A 24,442-nucleotide genomic window follows, 5' to 3' on the forward strand; every position below is an offset into this window, starting at 1 on the left:
CGAGGAGGTAACACTGGCCAGACGTGGGGTCGGGGAATGGGTGACGAAGAGTGAGGCATGCGAATTTCATGGCCCTTCCTGCGTCAGCAGGAATTCCTGTTCCCTCCCAATTGCATCACAAAACTTAAGTCTAATGTTCAACTACGGAGCTTGGAAACTGAGAACCTAGGGCAAAACGACCTGTCTGCCGAGGTTGCACTCCCTGCAGCGGGACAGCCCCGCTGAGTCCTAGGAGGGGCGGGGCAGGGTTGGGGGTGGTGGTGGCGATGAGTGCATCTGGGCCGACCGGGCCCGCCCCTGGGGGCTGGCGCAGGAGCCGGGCGTGGATTGGCTGTGTGCGTAAGTCGGCCTCTCTTCATAGGCCGCGCAGGGCTGCTCGCGGGACTTGGATTGGCTCCCAGGGCGCTGAGCGGTCATTGGCTGCGGTGGGTCGTCAAGGCGACTGAGAGGAAAAAGAGAAGGGGTTTTGGGCCTGGCCGGCGAACCGAGGCTGCGGGCGGTTTGGCGGTTCCGCGGGGCGGTGTCCGGAGTGCTGCGGGACCCGGGACCCCGGGGTTCACGCCACAACTCCAGGAGGTGCCTGAGCCAGCGCGCCGGCGAGGAGTAGTGGCTAGTGGGACCCCGCGGGCCGGGACCATGGGCTGCTTCTTCTCCAAGACGCGGAAGGCTGAGAAGGAGTCGCAGCCGGAGGGCGAGGAGGAGCGGCCGAAGCAGTACAGCTGGGACCAGCGCGAGAAGGTAACCAACGTCACGTAGTGGCTGGTCTCAGCCTTCCCGAGCCCGCTCGGCAAGGGTCCCCAGTGGCCGGGCAGCGCTGAGGGGGCGGACCCAGCAGCTGCCGCTCTTGCGCGCTCGCTCTCTCCCGCGAGTAGTTGAAGTCGGAGTGAATGACTTTTGGGGGAGCAGTGAAATTCAGCGTCAGAGAGGGCTCCACGGAGGGCGGTGCGGCGCTGGAAGGGGCCCTAGAGCTCATTGTCCAGGCAGATGGACACTTCGGGCTTTCCCTTCTCTGTGCACCCTGCCCTCCGGTCCAAGGATGGACTCCAGGGAAGGAAGGAGAACCCGGAATGCCCCAAATCTCACATCTCGTTTCACTCGCAGCTCCGAGCGGGGTTTTGTCCAGTCCTCGAGTTACACATGGAACTGATCTCATCTCTTTCGCGGCTTGTGTTCTTTCTGTGGTTGTCTTCTCTTTTGTCTGCCCTAGCCAGTAAATCTCTTTGGTGCCTCCTGATATATTCCACTGCTGAATTTTCTCAATGACGAAGTGGACCGTTTGACCTACAGCTTTGTATGACCTCCTCTTCCACTTACCCGAAAGGAATAATGAAAATGGAATCAGCCTTGGAATGTGTGTTAAGACCGTAAGATGAAAATAACCAGCATAAGCCAGGCAATATTTTACTGTTGCTTTCATGAATGAAAATGCCCTTAGTTTTACTTTTCTATATAGCCAGAAACGAAAAAGCTTTGAACACGTCCACTAGTCTTACACAAAGCGCACTTAGTCATAAATTTCATAATGCTTCCTCTTTCTACATAGTTCTCCATTTGTGTTTAGTAAAATACTTTGATCCATCAATTATTTTTCTCATCCAAAAGAAAATAAAGACTTTTAAATGAGTGTTATGAACAGTTAACTCCTTGCTTAATAAACATATCTGTATCCATGACTACTTTATAGTAAATGTCTTACTAATGTTTTGATTTCATAGACCATCCTACATGATTTCCAGTCCCCAGCAGAATGTATTCACATAAACTCGGTTCTCCAAGTGTCAGATTTTAAAAATTGGACGCTTTTTACAGACTCCTCAGCCCCATCTTTCTGCCCCTGTTTCACAGGGTTGCATGATCTGTTTATTAATTCTCTTTTATCCATACTTGATAGAAGCATTTTATAATGTAACAGTGGAAAATACTATATTTTCTGTCTGAAAACAACCCCTTTAAAAATTCTCCTGGACTATTAGAGAAAGAATTACCAGCTTACATTTTGAGACAGTGGAGATACCACATTTCCCAACATTGCTTTTTCTTTTGGGAATTTTTTCTTTTTCTTCTGGAATTACTAAGAATTCACTCTAGGGTACCTCTAATTTATGATAGCCTGCTAAATTTTATGTGATTTTAAAGATTTTTTTCTAGCTCCTTACCTCTCATGAGGTCAGTATGGGTAGTGCGCAAATGTTCTGTATTAGTCCAGTGATACTTTTACTGAGTTTAGCATGGTCTTGCTTGCTCCTAGAAGATTTTAATTGTACCTTAAAAAGAATGGGATGCAAATGCAGCCCAGAGAACATAAATGAGATACGTTGGATGTATATTAACAGAATGGTTTGTATTAAAAGTTTAGGTCTCTAATGTGATCATGGACTATAACATAAACAATTTTATATCAGACAATTGTTATATCAGACAATTGTTATATCAGACAATTACCATTCAACTTGTAAGACTTAGCTGTAAAAAAGAAAGTACAAAAAGAAAAAGAAAAGTGCATTGCCTGAAAAGTTTCCTTGCAACTTGGAAAAGTGGTGTTTAGATTTTTCCTTAGGTTGTGTAATCAGAGTATCTTTATTGAGAGGCACCCTCTGGGTTTTGGGTTTTGACTTGTGTAATTGGGTCAGTCTTAGGGGACTGAAGCTAGAAGAAATTGTCTCAATTAGAAAGAATGTTTGGGGACTCAGTGTTGTCATGACAACTGGTATACTGTAATCAACAGTGTAAGAAGCTCATTTTCTATTGCTGACTTGGAAAAAAAGCTTATTGTACAATTACTACATTGCCATGATGAGAAATATTTTTGGATTGTAAGATCTGTGTTTAAATCATTTGGAAGGAAATGCTTTTATCCTTGTTATCTGTATGCTGCCTCCCATAACTAAGCAAATTATTCAATATATATGTTCTCAAACACCAAGGAAAACTCAAAATTATAAGAATTATTTTCCCTGCCCTTGAAGAGCTGACTGGCTTTTTTGAGTTAAAACAGGAAATATTTAAGTATCACGGGAAGATGAGTAGTATAGAAAAGTAGCTTTCATCTTCTAGTTATTCATACCAATACTCTTTCTAGACAATAGAAATGATGGCATAGGTATGAAAATTGTGATTTTGAGTATGGACAACACATCTGTGTCCATTCAGGTTCCTCAGTTATAAAATCAAACCTGGTAAAAATTTCTCTACTGTTTAATAAGGTAAAGGCCTGTCCTGAGGGTTAGACAGTACTGGTCACCTCTGAGGATAGAACTTGGGCCAGAGATTGGGCAGGACAGAACCAGTCTTAGTATAAGGCAGATCATAATTCCCAGAGTTGTTCTTCAGTGGAAAGGGTGGCTTTGTGAAGAACTGATCTCCATGTTGGTCAAAACATTCAGGCAGAGGTAGGGTGGAGACCTACTAGGAAGAAGTGTCTGCATTGAGTAGGGGGCTAGATGCTGTTTTTAGCCTTTTAAGTACGTGAGGTATTCTAGTTATCCATTGTTGCATACCAAACCACCCCAAAACTTAATGGCATAGAATAATGGCAAGTACTTATTTTGCTCACAACTCTGCAATTTGTGTAGGGCTTAGTTAGGTTGGCTCTTTGCTTTATCTGGCATCAGCTGCAGCAGCTTGACTGGGGGTTGGAGGATCTGCTTTCAATATGACTTAATCACAGAGCTGGCTGGCAAGTTGATGCTGGCTTTTGGCTGGAAGCTCAGCTGGGGCTAAGGGCCAGAGGCCTCTTCCTGTAGCCTGGGCTTCCCCACAGCGTGATGGCTGGGTTCCCAGGGCAAGTGTCCTAAGAGAGACTGGCAGAAGCTGCATGGCTTTTTCTAACTAGCCTCTTAAGTGATGTAGCATTACTTCTGCTATATTTTGTTGGTTGAGGCAATCACAGATGTCCACCTGCATCCAAGGGGAGGGGACCTCTTGATGGGAGAAGTGTCAAACTTGTCGACATGTTTTAAATCCTTTACATAAAGTTGTTGCTGCTTAAAGGAAGTAACTAGTTCTTTGTTTATTCATTTTAAAATAGCTTTATTGAGATAAATTCATATGCCATACAGTTTACTAATTTAAAGTGTACAATTCAATAGTTTCAGCAAGTCCACAGGGTTATGTTACTATCACTATGATCTAATTTTAGAACTTTTTTATCCCTCACAAAAGAAACCCAGATCCATAAGTAGTTACTCCTCACTCCTCCTAGCCCCTAGAAACTACAGTTTTACTTTCTATCTCTATAGATTTGCTTATTTAGGACATTTATCAGTGGAATCATACAATATGTGGTCTTTTGTTACTTCACTTAGTGTGTTTTTGAGATTCATCCATATTATAGCATATATCAGTAGTTTATTCCTTTTTATTGCTGAATGACATTAACAGAGTAGATATTTTATTTCATTTTATTTATAAATAAATTTTATTTTACTGTCCGTTTTGTTTATCCATTCATTAGTTGATGGATATTTGGCTTGTTTCCACTTTTTGGCCATTACAAATAATGCTGCTATGAATATTTGTGTACAAGCTTTTGTGTAGACATATGTTTTAATTTCTCTTCGATATATACTTAGGAGTGGAATTCCTGGGTCGTATAGTAACTCTGTGGTTAACTTTGTGAGAATCTGCCTAACTGTTTTTCAAAGTGTCTGCACCATTTACATTTTCACCAGCAGTGTATGGGGGTTCCAATTTCTTCACTCATATAAAGTGGGAAAAGGGGAAAAGTGCATGGAGTGGAAAGTGTATGGGACTGGGGTTTTAATTTGCATTCTGCCCTGTACTATATCTCACTGGTCAAGTCATTTAGCTTTTCCAGCCCTCAATTTCCTAAGATCCCTTCCAGTTCTTTAATTCTTTGAGCATCTTAAGAGAAGAGGTAAGCATCAGTAGAAGCATTCAGGCACATCTGAATGAACAGAGAGAATGGGATAGGATGTAAAATTAGATTAAAAATCAATTAGATGATATGAATTCTATTTTGTGGTTATATATTTAGCAACATGGTGTGTTATATAAATATAATACTTCACCTTCTCTTGTCATCAATGTATATAAGATCAAGGTACTGGTATTTGTTATTTTCACTCATGAAATTACCTTTCAGCTACATAGCTATGTTGCCTTGAAACTGACTTAACAATGTTTAAGTTTTAAATAATTGGTTATTTTAATTGAAGTGTAATTTACATAATGTAAAATTTACCCTTTTGAAGTGTACAGTTCTATGAGTTTTGACAGACAAATACAGTCATGTAACTATCACCATAATCAAGATATAGAACAGTACCATCATCCCCCACAAATTTCCTCATGCTCCTTTGTAGTCAACTCTGCCTCCAGCCTCTGATCTGTTTTTTATCCCTATAGTTTTATCTTTTTGAGAATGTCCTATAAATGGAATCATGTAGTAGGTAACCTTTTGAGTCTGGCTTCTTTCACTTAGCATGACACATTTAAGATTCATCCATGTTGTTGCATGTATCAGGAGTTCCTTTTTATTGCTGAGTAGTAGTCCATTTTATGGATTTACCACATTTGTTTATCCATTCACCAGTTGAAGGACATTTAGGTTGTTTACAAATTCTGGTAATTATGAATAAAACTACCATAAACATTTGCATACAGGTTTTTGAATAAACATAAGCTTTCATTTCACTTGAGTGAATACCTAGGAGTAGGATTTCTGAGTCATATGGAAATTGTATATTAAACTTTATAAGAAAGTGCCAAACCCTTTTCCAAAGCAGCTGTGCTATTTTGCATTCCCGCCAGTAATGTATGAGAAATCCAGTTTCTCTGCATCCTCACCAGCACTTGGTATGGTCAGTTTTTAAAAAATTTTTAGCCATTCTAATAGGAGTGTAGTGGTATTTCATTGTGGCTTAATTTGCATTTCCCTAATGACTAATTATTTGTGGAGCATTTTTCCATGTACTTATTTGCCATCTGTATATTTTCTTTGGTGAAGTGTTTATTAAAACCTTTTGCTCATTTTTTTTTTTACTGGGTTATTTGTTTTCTTATTATTGAGTTTTGAGAGTTTTTTATATATCCTGAATACAAGTCCCTTGTCATGTGTGTCTTGCAAATATTTTTTTCCCAAATAATGACTTGTCTTCTCTTAATAGTGTCTTTTTTTTAAAAAAAAGATTCACATTTTATTTATTGTTTTTTTGCTACACAGCGTGCGGGATCTTAGCTCCCCAACCAGGGATCGAACCCACACCCCCTGCAGTGGAAACTCGGAGTCTTAACCACTGGACCGCCAGGGAAGTCCCTTAATAGTGTCTTTTGAAGAATAAAAGTTTTCAAAATTTAGATAAAAGTCCAATTTTCAATTTTTTCTTTTATGGATCATGTTTTTGGCTTCACATCTAGGAAATCTTTGCCTAACCAAGATTACAAACGTTTTCTCCTCTGTTTTCTTCTAGAAGTTTTAGACTTTTTGGTTTTATGTTTAGGTTCTATGATCCATTTTGAGTTAATTGTTAAATATGATACAAGGTATGGGAGATTCTTTATTTTATTTTTTACATATAGATGTCTAATTGTTCCAGCACCATTTGTTGAAAAGATTATCCTTTCTCTATTGAACTGCCTTTGCACCTTTGTCAATATATACATAAGTCTGTTTTTGAATTCTATTCCATTGATTTATTCACCTAGTAAACATTGGCTTCTGTTTGAATATGGTTGAATACAAAGAAGCAGCCAAGAGAATATACTTAGGAGCCAGACTGCCTAGGTCTGAGACTCAGCTCAAGCATTTACTATGTGACCTTGGGTAAGTTATTTACCCTCTGGGTGCCTCAATTTTCTCATCTGTAAAATAGAGATAATTATAGTATACAACCTTCATAGGGGTTTTTATGAGGATTGAGTGAAAGATTATAAAGCACTTAGAATGGTGCCTGGTGCCTGTATAGTGCTCCTTATACTCCTGAGTCTTATTTTGAACTTCTACCCAGACCAGATTTCCATTAAAACTAACAAATGCCATTATTTCATCTTAGGTTATCACTATGGAAGTTTAACTGTGGAGGTGAATTTTAATGAAAAATTTGGATAACTGCTCAGTGAAAGAATAAGATGTTCACTTTTATTTTCTGTTAGGAAAATAATACTTACCTTAGTTTATTAGCTATATCAGGTGAATTCCAACTCCTGAAATGTTTCTTTGATTTTTGAGAGTATATCCACTACCTTTCAAGGATTGTAGTTAGAAATATGACCTAAACTAAGCTCACTTCATAAGTGATTCTTGTGAAAAAGTAGTTTAAAAACTTCACCTTTCGTGTTTGTGATTTTGGGCACTTTGAGAACTAGTAACTTTTACAAAATTATTATGGTACTAAGCTTCAAGTTTTTTATTGTCACTTTTTGTTTTGAAGAGCTTTCAGGAATTGTTGAGAAAGTAAGTACAGCAATGTAAATCCTAAGTTTCTCCTTTGTAGATCATAATGATAGTCCAAATAATTTTATACTATAGAACTCTTTAGTTATAGGATTAATTTCACCCAGTGAACTACGAGAACTGAGGTGTCTAGATAAAATATGTAGAGTAGTAAATCACATTTAATTCCTCAGCATTGGCAGCAGTTATGGACTGAATGTTTGTGGTTCCCCACCACGCCCCACCCTGCAATCACCTCCAAATTCATATGTTGAAACCCTAACTCCCAGTGTGGTTCTGTTTGGAGATGGGGCCTGTAAGGAAGTAATTAAGATTAAATGAGGTCATGACGATGGGGCCTTGATCTGATAGGATTAGTGTCCTTATATGAAGAGGCATCAGAAAGCTTGCCATGCACCCACCCAGGAAAGACCATGTGAGGATAATTCAAGAAGGCAACCATCTGCAGGACAAGAAGAGAGGTATCACCAGAAGCCAACCACAATGGCACCTTGATTTTGTACTTCCCAGCCTCTAGAACTGTGAGAAATAAGTTTCTGTTGTTTAAGCTACCCAGTCTGTATTATTTTGTTATGGCAGCCAGTCTTGGTCTGTTCAGCCCATTGTAACAAGATACCATAGACTGGGTGGCTTAAACAACAGAAATTTATTTCTCACAGTTCTGGAGGCTGGGAAGTCCAAGATCAAGGTACCAACAGATCCAGTGTCTGGTGACAGAGATAAATACAGCTGGACATTGGTTAAAGCAGTGAAAACAGATTTTTGTTCAGTAATTACTGACAGGGGAAGGAGCTGAGCTCCATTCTGATTTGTGCAGAGGTGACTTAAGCCATTTAAGGAAGAATGAGGGAGCGGGGAGAGCAGGGACTCAGTAGAGTCAGAGAAGTGAAAAATTACAAAGTTGGTCTGTGTAAATAAGATTAGGTCAGTCGTGTTAGCTGGCAATTTTATTTATTTATTTATTTATTTATTTATTGCGGTATGCGGGCCTCTCACTGTTGTGGCCTCTCCCATTGCGGAGCACAGGCTCCGGACGCGCAGGCTCAGCGGCCATGTCTCACGGGCCCAGCCGCTCCGCGGCATGTGGGATCCTCCCAGACTGGGGCACGAACCTGTGTCCCCTGCATCGGCAGGCGGACTCTCAACCACTGCGCCACCAGGGAAGGCCCTAGCTGGCAATTTTAGAAGTTAGGATCTTATCCTCCCACAGAGACTGGTAAACAGAGGCCCTATCCTTCCTAATAATTACATTTCATAGGAATGGATCTCAGGTCCTTGAGAAGGACACTTCTCATTAGTAAGAGATACAGTCACAATTGTAAGCCCTTTTTAGTAAATGCTTTAAGACAGGGAGGTCAGTGGCCTGTCATCAGATGTTGGCTAGAACAAATAGTAAAATTTCCTGCAGAGTTGAGCTTCCTCAGGCAGGCATTTTAATGGGGACCTGGGGTCATTCTAGGGACAAAGCCTTGTGCTAGTAGAAGCCATGCTAGAGTTTGGTCAAGTCTGTTAGTGCAGGGATTTGGACGGACTTGCAGTGTGCCAAGAGTTCTGCAGCTCTTACTGGTGAAAGCCTGCTTCCTACTTGTAGTCAGCCGCCTTCTTGCCATGTGCTCATGTGGCCTTTCCTTGGTGCCTGCCTGCATGGAGAGAGAGAGAGATCTCTTCTTACAAGGACACTAATCCCATCGTGAGGGCCCCTCCCTCATGACCTCATCTAAATCTAATTACCTCCAAAAGTCCCCACCTCCAAATGCCATCACATTGGGGGATTAGAGCTTCAACATATGAATTTTGAGAGGACACAAACATTCAGTCCATAACACAGCCCAAGCAGACTAAGACAGCAGCTCAGTAATTTTAAAGTTAAGAATAGATTTTCTTTCTGCATTTGCAACAGGTCTCAACTACAACTACTAATATAGTACTAATTATAATATATTATAATTAATATAGTTGAAATTTCTGTTTAATACTGTACACTTATAATATATATCATTTCCCATGCCAAAAAAATTAGCTGAATTCCTTTAAGTAAGAAGTATTAACTTTTATTTTTTATCTTTATCCAAACAGTGGTTTGTTTCCTATTTAATTCGGAGATAAATATGCTTGCAAACTTTTGAACTTGCTGTCTGTGTCTTAGGCAAAGATAATTTGGCCAGAATCTTGAAGCCCAAATCAATTCTCCAGGAAAATACCCACAAAATTTTATGTAAAATTTTTAAGGAGTTTCTGGTACAGTGAGAGAAACCATAAACTGAAGCTTGAAGATTCCCCTTGCTCATTGAGTTTGAGGCCTTGGTAGAGACAGGCCAACTCCTGGACTCCTTTTCCAAAAAACCTATTGGTGGCACTCTAGATCATCTCATTCCCACTGTGGGAGGTAGACTGGTGCTGAGAAGACAAGCTGAAGAAGATCAGAGAACGTTTTTTATCCTCCTTAAGGCCTAAAGCAGAACCAACTTAAACCACTCTTGCATGTTCCTGAGTCGATCAAGATCCCATTAGCCTACTCCATGACCACATTCCCATCCCCTTCCACTGGCTCTACCAAGTGGAAGGCAGCCTCAGCCTCCTTTTACTGCAGGTAGGGACAGAAGAGTATGTAAAATGGAGAGACCCAGGACTGACATTAAAAGGAGTGCCTCTGCCTGGCTTTGTGTATAATTATCTTCCTACTCAGAAGTTGGCCAACTTGAACAGTGACCTAAGTGAATGTCCCTAAAAATACATTTCAGAGTCTGTCTTCTTTGGGGATGAAGTAGAGAGATGGGGTGTGGAGAAGTGTATAATCATCAATCTCAGTTACGCTTCATATTTGTTTATTCAAGAGATACCTGGAGACCACCTACTTCTGGTTATACTCTGAGGTAATGAAGATTAAGTAGTTAAAATGGGTTCAATAAGTATGTGTGCAGGGCCTCTGTGGTGCCAGGCACTGTTCTAAGTGCTGGGGAAAACGGGTGAACAAAACAGATAATCCCTTCGCTCATGTAGTTTATGTTCTAATGGAGGGCAGCGGGGAGACTGACAATAAATACAGTTCATATATAGTGTGATAAAAAGAAGCTAAGTGCTTTGGAGAAAAATAAAGAAGGGTAAAGGGGTAATATTATTGGAGGAGGTGTTTCTGTTTTAAATAGATTGGTTATAGGATTCAAGTCCAAAGTTTTAGATACATAAGGGGATGCAGATTGGTATTTAATGTAATGTAGATACTCAGAAAAAGGAGAGCAGGCTTCTGGTTGAGGGAACTGGAAAGCGTCACAGGAAAAGTGTGACAGGTGGGCAAGTATAAGAACTAGGAGAAAGCCTTCTGGGCAAAGGAGAATCAGAGGGCATAGATAAGTTACAGCAAGTGTGTCAGATCTACTGAAGAACAAAGTTCCCATAGCAGGGTGATAAGAGTTAGGACTAAAATGTGAGTTGATATCACATAGTAGTGACTTACATTGAAAGGTTTTCTAATGATGAACCATTTTTACACAACCTGCGACAAATCCAACTTGGTTGTGGTGCTTTCTCTTCTAGGATTGATTTAATTGACAATTTTTTCAAAACATCTATAGGCATGAGTGAAATGGACCTAAAATTTTCTTTTGTTATGTCTTTGTTTTTCTTATTTCTTGCTGGACAGACTAGTAGCATGAATTAGGACTGTTGCTTCTTTTTCTATTGTCTTTAAAGGTTTGCATAAAACTGGGATGAATAAAACTAGAATCTGCTTATAAAACCATCAGAGTCTTGTGTTTTCTTTGTGGGAACACTTTAGCCACTGCTTCTATTTCTTTAGTAGTAATAGCTTTTTATTTAAGCTTTTAACTTCTTCTCAAATTCACTGTGGTAAGTTATTTTTTAAAAGATGCATTCATTTCATGGACAAAATGTTTTTTAACTTGTTGGTATATAGTTGTTGTTTTTCTCTTTTTTTTTTTTTGCGGTACGCGGGCCTCTCACTGTTGTGGCCTCTCCCGTTGTGGAGCACAGGCTCCAGACGCGCAGGCTCAGTGGCCATGGCTCACTGGCCCAGCCGCTCCGCGGCATGTGGGATCCTCCCAGACTGGGGCATGAACCCGTGTCCCCTGCATCGGCAGGCAGACCCTCAACCACTGCGCCACCAGGGAAGCCCAGTTAGGTTGTTTATTCGAGATGTTTCCTGTTTCTTAAGGTGGGCTTGTATTGGTATAAACTTCCCTCTTAGAACTGCTTTTGCTGAATCCCGTAGGTTTTGGGCCATCGTGTCTCCACTGTCATTTGTTTCTAGGTATTTTTTGATTCCTCTTTGATTTCTTCAGTGATCACTTCGTTATTAAGTAGTGTATTGTTTAGCCTCCATGTGTTTGTATTTTTTACAGATCTTTTCCTGTAATTGATATCTAGTCTCATAGTGTTGTGGTCGGAAAAGATGCTTGATACAATTTCAATTTTCTTAAATTTACCAAGGCTTCATTTGTTACCCAAGATATGATCTATCCTGGAGAATGTTCCATGAGCACTTGAGAAAAATGTGTATTCTGTTTTTGGATGGAGTGTCCTATAAATATCAATTAAGTCCATCTTGTTTAATGTATCATTTAAAGCTTGTGTTTCCTTACTTAGTTTCATTTTGGATCATCTGTCCATTGGTGAAAGTGGGGTGTTAAAGTCCCCTACTATGAATGTGTTACTGTCGATTTCCCCTTTTATGGCTGTTAGTATTTGCCTTATGTATTGAGGTGCATAAATATTTACAATTGTTATATCTTCTTCTTTGATCGATCCCTTGATCATTATGTAGTGTCCTTCTTTGTCTCTTCTCATAGTCTTTATTTTAAAGTATATTTTGTCTGATATGAGAATTGCTACTCCAGCTTTCTTTTGGTTTCCATTTGCATGGAATATCTTTTTCCATCCCCTTACTTTCAGTCTGTATGTGTCTCTAGGTCTGAAGTGGGTCTCTTGTAGACAGCATATATAAGGGTCTTGTTTTTGTATCCATTCAGCCAATCTGTGTCTTTTGGTGGGAGCATTTAGTCCATTTACATTTAAGGTAATTATCGATATGTATGTTCCTATTCCCATTTTCTAAATTGTTTTGGGTTCGTTATTGTAGGTCTTTTCCTTCTCCTGTGGTTCTTGCCTAGAGAAGTTCCTTTAGCATTTGTTCTAAAGCTGGTTTGGTGGTGCTGAACTCTCTCAGCTTTTGCTTGTCTGTTAAGGTTTTAATTTCTCCATCAAATCTGAATGAGATCCTTGCTGGGTAGTGTAATCTTGGTTGCAGGTTTTTCTCCTTCATCACTTTAAATATGTCTTGCCACTCCCTTCTGGTTTGCAGAGTTTCTGCTAAAAGATCAGCTGTTAACCTTATGAGGATTCCCTTGTGTGTTATTTGTTGTTTTTCCCTTGCCGCTTTTAATATGCTTTCTTTGTATTTAATTTTTGACAGTTTGATTAACATGTGTCTTGGCATATTCCTCCTTGGATTTATCCTGTATGGGACTCTCTGCACTTCCTGGACTTGATTAACTATTTCCTTTCCCATATTAGGGAAGTTTTCAAATATAATCTCTTCAAATATTTTCTCAGTCCCTTTTTTTTTCTCTTCTTCTTCTGGAACCCCTATATTTTGAATGTTGGTGCGTTTAATGTTGTCCCAGAGGTCTCTGAAACTGTCCTCAGTTCTTTTCATTCTTTTTTCTTTATTATGCTCTGCAGTAGTTATTTCCACTATTTTATCTTCCAGGTCACTTATCCATTCTTCTGCCACAGTTATTCTGCTATTGATCCCATCTAGAGTATTTTTCATTTCCTTTATTGTCTTGTTCATCGTTGTTTGTTTCATCTTTACTTCTTCGAGGTCCTTGTTAAATGTTTCTTGCATTTTGTCTATTCTATTTCCAAGATTTTGGGTCATCTTTACTATCATTATTCTGAATTCTTTTTCAGGTAGACTGCCTATTTCCTCTTCATTTGTTAGGTCTGGTGGGTTTTTATCTTGCTCCTTCATCTGCTGTGTGTTTTTCTGTTTTCTCATTTTGCTTATCTTACTGTGTTTGGGGTCTCCTTTTTGCAGGCTGCAGGTTCGTAGTTCCCGTTGTTTTTGGTGCCTGTCCCCAGTGGCTAAGGTTGGTTCAGTGGGTTGTGTAGGCTTCCTGGTGGAGGGGACTATTGCCTGTGTTCTGGTGGATGAGGCTGGATCTTGTCTCTCTGGTGGGCAGGTCCACGTCTGGTGGTGTGTTTTGGGGTGTCTCTGGACTTATTATGATTTTAGGCAGCCTCTCTGCTAATGGGTGGGGTTATGTTCCTCTTTTGCTAGATGTTTGGCATAAGGTGTCCAGCACTGTAGCTTGCTGATCCTTGAGTGAAGCTTGTGCTGCCGTTGAGATGGAGATCTCTGGGAGATTTTCTCCATTTGATATTATGTGGAGCTGGGAGGTCTCTTGTTGGCCAGTGTCCTGAAGTTGGCTCTCACACCTCAGAGGCACAGCACTGATTCCTGGCTGCAGCACCAAGAGCCTTTCATCCACAAGGCTCAGAGTAAAAGGGAGAAAAAGTAGAGAGGAAGAATTAGTAGAAGTAGGAAGAAAGAAAGGAAGGAAGGAAGGGAGGAAGGAAGGAAGAAAGAAAGAAGAAAGGAAGAAAAGAAGGAAAGAAAGAAAGGAGGGAGGGAGGGAGGGACGGTGGGAGGAAGGAAGGAAGGAGGGAAGGAAGGAAAAAATAAAGAAAGAAGAGAAAGTAAAATAAAATAAAGTAAAATATAAAGTTATTAAAGTAAAAAATAATTATTAAAAAAAATTAAAAACAACAAAAAATGGACGGATAGATCCTTAGGACAAATGGTGGAAGCAAAGCTATACAGACAAAATCTCATACAGAAGCATACACATACACACTCACAAAAAGAGGAAAAGGGGAAAAAATCATAAATGTTGCTCTCAAAGTCCATCTCCTCAATCATCAAGTTGATTGTGGAGCTTTAATCCGCTGCTTCTGAGGCTGCTGGGAGAGATTTCCCTTTCTCTTGTTTGTTCTCACAGCTCCCAGGGGCTCAGCTTTGGATTTGGTCCCGCCTCTGCGTATAGGTCGCCGGAGAGCGTCTGTTTTTCACTCAGAAAGGACGGGGTTAAAGGAGCTGCTGATTCGGGTGCTCTGGCATACTCGGGCCGGGGGGAGGGAGGGGCGCAGAGTGCTGGGCGAGCCTGCGGCGTCAGAGGCCGGCGTGCGTTCTCCCGGGGAAGTTGTTCCTGGATCCCGGGAACCTGGTAGTGGCGGGCTGCACAGACTCCCCGGAAGGGGGGTGTGGATAGTGACCTGTGCTCGCACACAGGCTTTTTGCTGGCGGCAGCAGCAGCCTTAGCGTCTCCTGCCCGTCTCTGGGGTCCGCGCTTTTAGCCGCGGCTCGCGCCCGTCTCTGGAGCTCCTTTAAGCAGCGCTCTTAATCCCCTCTCCTCACGCACCAGGAAACAAAGAGGGAAGAAAAAGTCTCTTGCTTCTTCGGCAGCTCCAGACCTTTTCCCGGACTTCCTCTTGGTTAGCCGTGGTGCACTAACCCCTTCAGGCTCTGTTCATGCCGCCAACCCCAGTCCTCTCCTGGCGCTCTGACCAAAGCCCGAGCGTCAGCTCCCAGCCCCGCCCGCCCAGGCGGATGAGCAGACAAGCCTCTCGGGCTGGTGAGTGCTGGTCGGCACCGATCCTCTGTGTGGGAATCTCCCCGCTTTGCCCTCCGCACCCCTTTTGCTGTGCTCTCTTCCACGGCCCCGAAGCTTCCCCCCTCCGCCACCCACAGTCTCCGCCCGTGAAGGGGCTCCTAGTGTGTGGAAACCTTTCCTCCTTCACAGCTCCCTCCCACTGGTGCAGGTCCCGTCCCTATTCTTTTGTCTCTGTTTTTTCTTTTTTTCTTTTGCCCTACCCAGGTACGTGGGGAGTTTCTTGCCTTTGGGGAGGTCTGAGGTCTTCTGACAGCATTCAGTAGGTGTTCTGTAGGAGTTGTTCCACGTGTAGATGTATTTCTGGTGTATCTGTGGGGAGGAAGGTGATCTCTGCGTCTTACTCTTCCACCATCTTCCCCTCGTCCAGCACTGTGTTTTTAAAATTTTCAAATAGGCAATGATTTTTTAAAGTATCTTTTGTTATTAACTTCTAATTTAATTGCATCTTGGTCGCATATAATAATCTGTAACTTATCTAATATTTAAAATTTGTTGAGGCTTTCTTTATGATCTAGTACTAGTACATGATTTTTTAAAAAATCCTTCAATGTGTGCTTGAGAAAAAATGTGAGTATACTCTGCTAGTTGTGTGCAGAACTCAAACTTATTCATTGTGTGGTTTGATCTCCTAGATCCTTGTTGATTTTTTTTTTTTTTTTTGGTTCACTTGACCAATCAATACTTGAGAAGCAGCATTAGAAGAAACTCCTTAGATTTTAAGTTGCCAGTTCTGAGGATTTGGAGAGGTCCTGAACCACTGTCAAAATTAATCCCCACCCATTTTTCTCAGCTCTTCGCCAGCACAGGGTTTCTGCCCTGACCGGAATTTGCTCCCAGGGAAATCTGGACCAGAGGTCTGAGTCCTAGCAGGTGTATGGGAAGCATTGTTGTCTCAAGATTTGGGAAGGGGAGAAGCAATAGAAGAAATCTGAGTTTCCTTTTCTGTTTTCTGTTCCCACACCCACCACAGGGGTGTCTCATAGTTTCCCCTTTTCTTGGTGTTTTTCTTACTTGGTCCATTTGAGATTGATCTTGGATAATTGGGAACCAGCCACTATGCTAGTTCAGTATCTTGATAGAGCCCAAACTGGAACACTGTACCTTTATATATGTGTGTCACCTGTAAAATCCTAGAAATGGAATAGCTTGAACACCTCTTCCCACATTAAACCTGTGCTGCCTCTTATATTTTCTTTTTTTTTTTTTTTTTTGGTGTGTGGCACTACCAACATCCAATCACATAAACCAGAGCAGTGTTTCTTCAAACCTGTGGGTGGGATAATAGAAAATATTTGGGGTTTAACACAAAATAAGGGTAAGTATTATTTTGTGAAACTTTTCTTTCATTGGTATGTGTACATGTACAAATACTCATAAATACGTGTACTGGGCTGTGCTGGAGAATGTACTAATGTGAATTGTAGTCAAAAAGGTTGAAAAATACTGGACTAGATAACTAGGAATCATTTTTGACCCATCCTTCTGCCTTACCTCCTACAGCCATTGAATTACTAAATCGTCTGATTCTCCTTCCTCAGTATTTCTCAAATTCATTCCATCTTCCTCTTCCCTGCTAACCACTGCTCTAGTTCCAGCCCTTTCTGGATGACTGCAACTGCCTCTCCGATTCACATGCCACTTGTCATTATTCTTACCAGAACAATCTTCCTAAAATGTAAATTTTGCTTATTTAAATCATTCTGTGGTACCCCTTTGTCCACGGAGAACTTCCAAGCTTCATAATATGGCCTCTGCCTACCTCTCCAGCTTCATTTGCTCCCATTGCAGTATCACTGGTAACACCAAACCACGTTCACTTTTCCTCACACTCCCTGAAGAGTTTTATTTTATTTCATTCTTTCACTTTTGCCTGATATGGGAAGGGAGGATCCTTTACTCCTACCCCTTTTACCTGGTGAACTTCAGCTTATTCATTCTCACTTTGCACAGGAAGTCTTACACCCCTACCTCCCCTGCACCTGGTGTCCCTCCTCTGTATTTCCAGAATATTCTGAGCATCTCTCATTACACAGCCAGGTGGTTTTAAAATCATTTGTTTAGGTTAGTGTTCACTTTTTTTATGGAAAGAGTTGGTCATATTCATTTTGGTGCTTAAAACAATGTCTGGCTCCTATTGGGTGTTCAAATGGCTGAATGGCTGAATGAAGATCTAGAAAGTTAAAGTGCCTTTTTCATTCATGTTGCTCATAGGTGACAAAATTGAGACTAGAAAACTGTAACATCTATATTTTTGATCACTCTGCTACAGTTACTATTGATGACTGTACTAACTGTGTCTTTTATTGCTCATGCTACAGACCAATACTACTTTTAGTACATTGTGTAAAACTGATGAGTACAACATTTGTTGTGTAATACTGAATAAATCACTTTAAGCTAGTTTGCTAACGATTAAGATGATTAAATTATCCTTTGTAAATAATCAAGTTTTTGTGTACCGTACCTATGGGAGCCTGTTTCTGGTACATGAATAGTTTTGTATGAAATTTAATATTCACAAAGAGGTTAAGACAGTGCAAGTAGATTTAAAAGTAATTTAGAAAAATCAAAATGGTCTTTTAATGACTATATTTTGAGAGGTCAGCTAAAATTTAAAAAATAATGTAACAGATTCCAGACACACTGTGTAAAAGATTCTGTGAGCTTTAGTTTAAAATGCCTAAAGATGGAAATGGTGAAATTTGAAAATTTTACATTGTAGGAGTAGCTCAGTAAATGTTTCAATCAAATTTGTAGATGCAAATTCTGACATATAGTGATTCTTGGGCCTTCAGGTGCTTCCATTTTCTGTAGCATATTGCAGAAATCAGTCAGGGTTTAGAAACTAAGACCTAGGCATCAATTTATGGAAAGATACAGAAACATATTCCTATCTGAGTGTATTTCCAAGTTCAGAAGTTTTAAAGATGCAGAAGTTTTTTAAAAGTGAAGCATCAGAAAAAGAAAAGGCTGAAAGCTGAAATATTCCTTAATATCATCCAGTATGCTGTGTGTATGTATGAGAATTTCCCCAATTGTTTCCAAAATGTACTTTTACAGTTGATATGTTAAAACAGGATCCAACAATGTCCACACATCATTTGGTTGGTATGTCCTGAGTCTTTCTTTATCTATAACAGTTTCCTCTCCCTTTCTTCCCCTCATGCCTTTTATGTATTTATTTAAAAAAAGTTTTTTGTCCTGCTCATTTTCTTATTATGTCGCAAAGTCAGTAAGAGTTGGAACATTATTTTAGCAATAAAAATCGTTCCTGACTCCCAATAGACAATTAATGTTTGCTGAATAATGTCAGTAATACTCAAGGTCTGTGTTTTGTTCCTGCAGGTTGATCCGAAAGACTACATGTTCAGTGGACTGAAGGATGAAACAGTAGGTCGCTTACCTGGGAAAGTGGCAGGACAACAATTTCTCATTCAAGACTGTGAGAACTGTAACATCTATATTTTTGATCACTCTGCTACAGTTACTATTGATGACTGTACTAACTGTGTCATTTTTCTGGGACCGGTGAAAGGCAGTGTGTTTTTCCGGAATTGCAGAGATTGCAAGTGTGCATTAGCCTGCCAACAGTTTCGTGTGCGGGATTGTAGAAAGCTGGAAGTCTTTTTGTGCTGTGCCACTCAGCCCATTATTGAGTCTTCCACGAATATCAAGTTTGGCTGTTTTCAATGGTACTACCCTGAATTAGCTTTCCAGTTCAAAGATGCAGGGCTCAGTATCTTCAATAATACCTGGAGTAACATTCATGACTTTACACCTGTGTCAGGAGAACTCAATTGGAGCCTTCTTCCAGAAGATGCTGTCATTCAGGACCATGTTCCTCTACCTACTACTGAAGAGCTCAAAGCTGTCCGCCTTTCCACAGAAGCCAGTAGAAGTATCGTTCCAGTGTCCCGGGGTCAGAGACAGAAGAACAGTGATGAGTCATGCTTAGTGGTATTATTTGCTGGTGATTATACTATCGCAAATGCCAGGAAATTAATTGATGAGGTAAGGAGAAGAGAGAGAAGAGAAACAGACATACACCTACATAGAAACACACCACTTTCTGGAGAGCATCCATTCTTTTCAAATTGGCTGTTAGAAATACAGGCAATCCTTAAATTATAGTCCTCTGCCCCCTACAGATTTATCTGCAAGCTAGTTGCTTAGGCCTCAAATACTTTCCCAAAGAAACTTTTTAAAAACAGTTCAATTCAGGAAGCATCTGTTAAGCACTCATTATGTGCAGGTTACTCTGTCACCATCTTTCATTGATTATAGGATGCACCTTTGTTTTCCACAGTTTTGCTTCTCTGAAATGCATCTTACAATTGATGGCAGTTTAGAGCTGATGAAATATATGCTGGGAGTGGAGATAAATAGACAAAATTCTCTACCCTCAAAGAACTTCCATTCTTTATCATAACTGATTTCCATGGGAGCTCACAAAAGTAGTACTGCAAAGTAAAGCGTGACCTTTTATAATTATTTAGTGGGGAAATTTATTTGGAGTTTTTAACTGTTTAAGGTGTGGGGAAGGCATTTAGGCATACAACTTTTGGAGCCCGTTTTGGCTGAGAGCAACCTCCACATTACTTTCCTTTGCCTTATTGCCATGAAGAGGAAGTTGGTGTGAAACAATGAGGTGGCAGCTGCGACAGCAGAGATTGTGGACTCATGAGCAGGGGCTTTTAGTGCTTTCAGGAGTAGAGAAGGGTTCTTTGGGTAGCAGCTTTCACTTGAAAAATAAATGGGGATGTGGAGGTTAGGGGCTCCAGAAGCAGCAGTTCCTCCAGTGGGGAGGCAGCAGTAGGATGTATTGATTAGTCATTAATCAGGCTTTCTTCAGAAAGAGTCTGTTTGAATTTAAAAATCAAACTTCCAGAAATGGAGAGGTGAATGGAAAACTCTCTTTGAATGGATTTTTTTTTAAGTTGTAACACTTCTGTCAAAAGGAACGGTTTTAGGAAAAAAAAAAAAACTAGAAAAATGACCACCTCTCTGTAGCTTATACATTCTACAATGTAGAAAACCCATGTCTGAAATCCACAAAGTATATCTGAGGTCCAGTTTTAAAAACAACAGAAGCCAAGTATAATCTTAAGACTTTGATATTTTCTTTCTTGATTATGCCAATCTGATAAAAATGTGCTATGGATCTGGTGAGATATAGAAAAAGTGCTCTGGCCTTTGAGCTATCTAATCACATGTTAATCCAACATCTGAGAGGTAAACATTTTCATTATACTGTATGGTGATTTTTAAAAAAATCTACATACAGTTTTCAAGAGAGGTAATTATTCAGGTTAAACTCCTTTTTGGTAGATAATGAGGAGAGGACATAAAGAATGTACAGTATGTTTAAAGAAAAAAGCCATCAAAACAAACACTGTCATTCTTCATGAGTCATCAGATGTCCTTAACCTTTTAACTTTTGATATCTGTTGTACAAAATGGCACCGTTGTGTGCACTTTTTGCAATATGACCAGGAAGAGTGATGTTCTTTAGATGTCCTTCTGGATTACAAAATAATTTAAATAAAAATCCAGCAATAACAGTAACAAAAATGATGACAATAATAATAGCTAGCAGTTAATATAGTGTTTATTATACGTCAGGTGACTGTTGTACAGTATTTAAGTGAATTAACTCACTTAATTCAGGAATAACCTATGAAATAGGTGCCATTGTTTCTCTTTATACAGATAAGAAAAATGAGCCACAGAGAAGGTAAGTAACTTGCAAAAGGTCACTTGCTGGTAAGTAGCAGAGCCATGATTTAAATCCAGGCAGTTTGGCTTTGTAGGCCATAGTCTTAACCCTTAAGCATGATGCTATTATGCTGCCTCAGTGGTAAAGGAAGGTTGATAAATGCCTGGTGGAGCTGGAATGTGACCGAAAGTGTGTGGAGGCAAGGCAGATACTACCCTCCAGCCTAGAAGGAAAAACCCTGGGACTTTTTGGCTAGAGTTATCCTGACTAATTCTGAAATCACAGAATTAAGAGAACAAAAAGAAGAAAATGCTAAGTACATGTGAAGAGGGTATCACAGCGTGCTGAAAGACCGGTAAGTTACATATCAAGAGAGCGATTACATATTTTTTAAAAAGTGAAGCTCAAGTTCCCTGGAAAATATGTGTAGAAGCTAGTTAATGCTGAGACAGAAAAAAATGAAACTTGAGTCTTTTCTCGTATCATAACACAAATGTCTTAGAACAGCTTAGACTGGAACTGTGATTGCTAACTCTGGTTTTGTTAAATCCTAGGAGTAGCACAGAATTTTGTTTCATAGTGTTTTCATAAATTAAACATATCATAATGATTTTTTAAGGTAGGAAGTGTAAAACTTGAGAGAGTAGGAAGTCCAGAAAAACTGGGTAAACCAGAAAGTACATTCCATAGGAGTCAAGAGAAGTTACTAGGCCTCAGTTTTCTTACCTAAAGATCAGATTTCTTGCTGCCTCTTAACTATATCACAGATAAGCACAGGATAAATTAAAGTATTTGGAATTGTTTGGAAGTATTGTATAACTTAAAGTTGTATAACTTATTTTATATTAACATATGCGTGTATACATGTATATGTACATATACATGTATATTGATATATAACTTATTGTATATTAAAGTTGGGTAGTTACCTCTATTTTCAAGTCTTTAAAAGTAGGGGCTTCCCTGGTGGCGCAGTGGTTGGGAGTCCGCCTGCTGATGCAGGGGACACGCGTTCATGCCCCGGTCCGGGAAGGTCTCACAGGCTGCGGGGCAGCTGGGCCCGTGAGCCATGGCCGCTGGGCCTGCGCGTCCAGAGCCTGTGCTCCGCAACGGGAGAGGCCACAGCAGTGAGAGGCCCGCGTACCGCAAAAAAAAAAAAAAGCTTAAAAGTAGAAGAATTTTCATGAAAAAGAGTCTCTTCACATGTCTGCAGTGAAATATCAAAGTAAATATACTAGTTTCATAGTTCATTGTTTTTAGGTAACAGTGTTTTGAATTAATCATCTTACTTTTGTCAGTTTATGTGTCTGACTATAAAATGAGAGGTATTGAGCAGTCTAGAGAATTAGAAACAGATGTGGGATTGTTTCTGATAATTTAAGTAACTTTGCAGTCATTATCTGGCAGTGATGTTTATGTAATTTTCTGCTACATTTTTATGGATGTTTCTCTTTTTCTGAGGCAGCATTGAGGGCTCTGGAAAAGGATTTGAGTTTGAATCCAATTTGATGAAATGGTATGGAATAACGTAGCCATAGAATGAAATACTATCAACCATTAAAACTGATTTTGTAGTAGAATAGTTGGAAAATGTTCACAACCAAGTAAGTGAAAATTTGTAGAATATTACGTATCTGTTTTTTTTTAAAGTAGGTAAGTCTGGAGAGTTATATATACTAAAATGTTGACAGTTGTGGTTCTTTTTAGGAAGTGGATTAGGAGCAGGGTTTTCTTTTCTTGTTCGTAGCCCTATGGATTTTACATAAAACATGTATTATTTCTGTAATGGAGGAAAACGAAAACCGGAAAGGTAAAAAGAAGTATGCCAGGACTTCCCTGGTGGTCCAGTGGTTAGGACTCCGCGCTTCCACTGCAGGGGCCACGAGTTCCATCCCTGGTTAGGGGAACTAAGACTAAGATCCCACAAGCCACACAGCGTGGCCAAAAAAAAGGAAGTATACCTATATAACAGTGGCATCTTCGAGTGGTAGCACTTTGGTTGATATTTCTTTGTTTCTGTTTTTTATTTTTTAAATGTTTTAAAAAAATAAATGTTCTGTATTGAGCCTGTTTGTTACTTTTATAATTAAAAACTCAATAGGCTTTAATTGGTTGAATTGCTTTGCATTTTTAAAAAATACTTTCATAATTATTTTAAAAATTAATGTATACTCATTGTAGAGAACTGTAGAAATAAAGAAGAGTAGAAATAAATTTAAAAATCATCCATAATGTGCTGTACCTTGAATTGTCTTTGTAGGAATAATTTTAATTTATTTAGTCTGTAATCAGTTTAATTGGGTTCACGTCACAGCTCTGTCCCTTAATAGTTGTGTGACCATGGGCAGATTTCTTAACCACTCTGTGCTTTAGTTTCTCATCTGTAAAATGAGAGTAATAATAATACCTGCCTCGTGAGAGGATTAAACGTGTTTTACATGTAGAACACATAAAACTGCCTGGCACATAGTAAGTACTCCATAAATGTATTCTAGCGTTATTGTGCTATACTATATAAATTTGAATCATGCTTTTTAAAATTAACAGTATTATATAAGCTTTCTCCCTTTTATCATTTGTTATATTTAACAAACTATGGTATTTTATCTTGTGAATGTACCATACTTTAGTTAATGATTCTCCTCTCACTGGACAGTGTCACCAAACTAAAGCTTCTGTTAGTTTCAGTCAACAAAATTTTTTTAATAAAGTTTAAAATTTTGAGGGCTAATTTACATTTATTTGACCCTTAATTGTAACAGTAGGCAGTACTAATTCTTTTTTTTTTTAACATCTTTATTGGAGTGGCAGTACTAATCCTTAATCAGAACCACCCATCTGGAAGAAAGAATCTTGTGTATGTGAAAACTTGTTTATAGAAAACACTCTGAATTAATTACAGTTATAACTAAAACAAAAATCAGAGCACTGTGTTACATTTTATACAGAAAAATTGTAGAATAGGAAAATATTGTTTTAGTCTCAGGTCATTTTAAAATGTAAATGAAATTTTATTTCCCACAGCTGGTTGGTAAAGGCTTTTTCCTGGTTCAGACAAAGGAGGTATCAATGAAAGCTGAAGATGCTCAAAGGGTTTTTCGGGAAAAAGCACCTGACTTCCTTCCTCTTCTGAACAAAGGTACCTTCTGGATGATTGGTATACTTTTGTGGTTTTTCCCTTGACCTGCTGATTTGATTTACTCTTGCCTTTAGTATTTCTCTTACATTGTCTTCTCTTTGTCATTTGTTTTATGCTTTTCCTATTACTATTCAGAAATGTCAAAATTTCACATCATTCGAAAAGCCATATGTAATCACCTAGAAATTAGGCATTAGGTTTTTTTTCCCTGTTCTGTCACCTTCGTTCTTGAAAGTCACATTTTATTATTTTAAATTATTTTATTATTATTATTGTACTATAGTGAGTGAGCATTTCCTTCTCCCTGCCCAGAGTTACAAAGCACTTGATAAGGATTCTTTCTGCCTTCAGTGTGCTTTGACCATACTGGAAAAGGAATAAGAAATATAAATAAAACAGTATACTATTCTGTGTATTTAACATGATCTGATTAAGTTGTCAGATACTGGAAATATGTCTACAAACAGAGGAACTAGAGTTCC

The 24,442-nt window shown here is 39.5% G+C and overlaps 1 protein-coding gene across 1 annotated transcript in view; it reads left to right on the forward strand.

Annotated features, from left to right (window-relative positions):
* The first annotated feature begins 460 nt into the window (after window positions 1-460).
* Window positions 461-24,442, forward strand: part of RP2 (RP2 activator of ARL3 GTPase) — a 42,008-nt gene continuing 18,026 nt past the window's right edge. Inside the window, exons 1-3 of the mRNA XM_027091400.1 lie at window positions 461-738; window positions 18,451-19,116; window positions 23,846-23,960. Coding sequence (XP_026947201.1) covers window positions 637-738; window positions 18,451-19,116; window positions 23,846-23,960 — 883 coding nt within the window. The 5' untranslated portion in view covers window positions 461-636. The remainder of the gene's footprint in view (window positions 739-18,450; window positions 19,117-23,845; window positions 23,961-24,442) is intronic.

This window comes from Aethalodelphis obliquidens, unplaced genomic scaffold (assembly GCF_003676395.1).
Source record: "Aethalodelphis obliquidens isolate GAN/ISIS:26980383/991018 unplaced genomic scaffold, ASM367639v1 scaffold71, whole genome shotgun sequence".
Taxonomy (NCBI): Eukaryota; Metazoa; Chordata; class Mammalia; order Artiodactyla; family Delphinidae; genus Aethalodelphis; species Aethalodelphis obliquidens.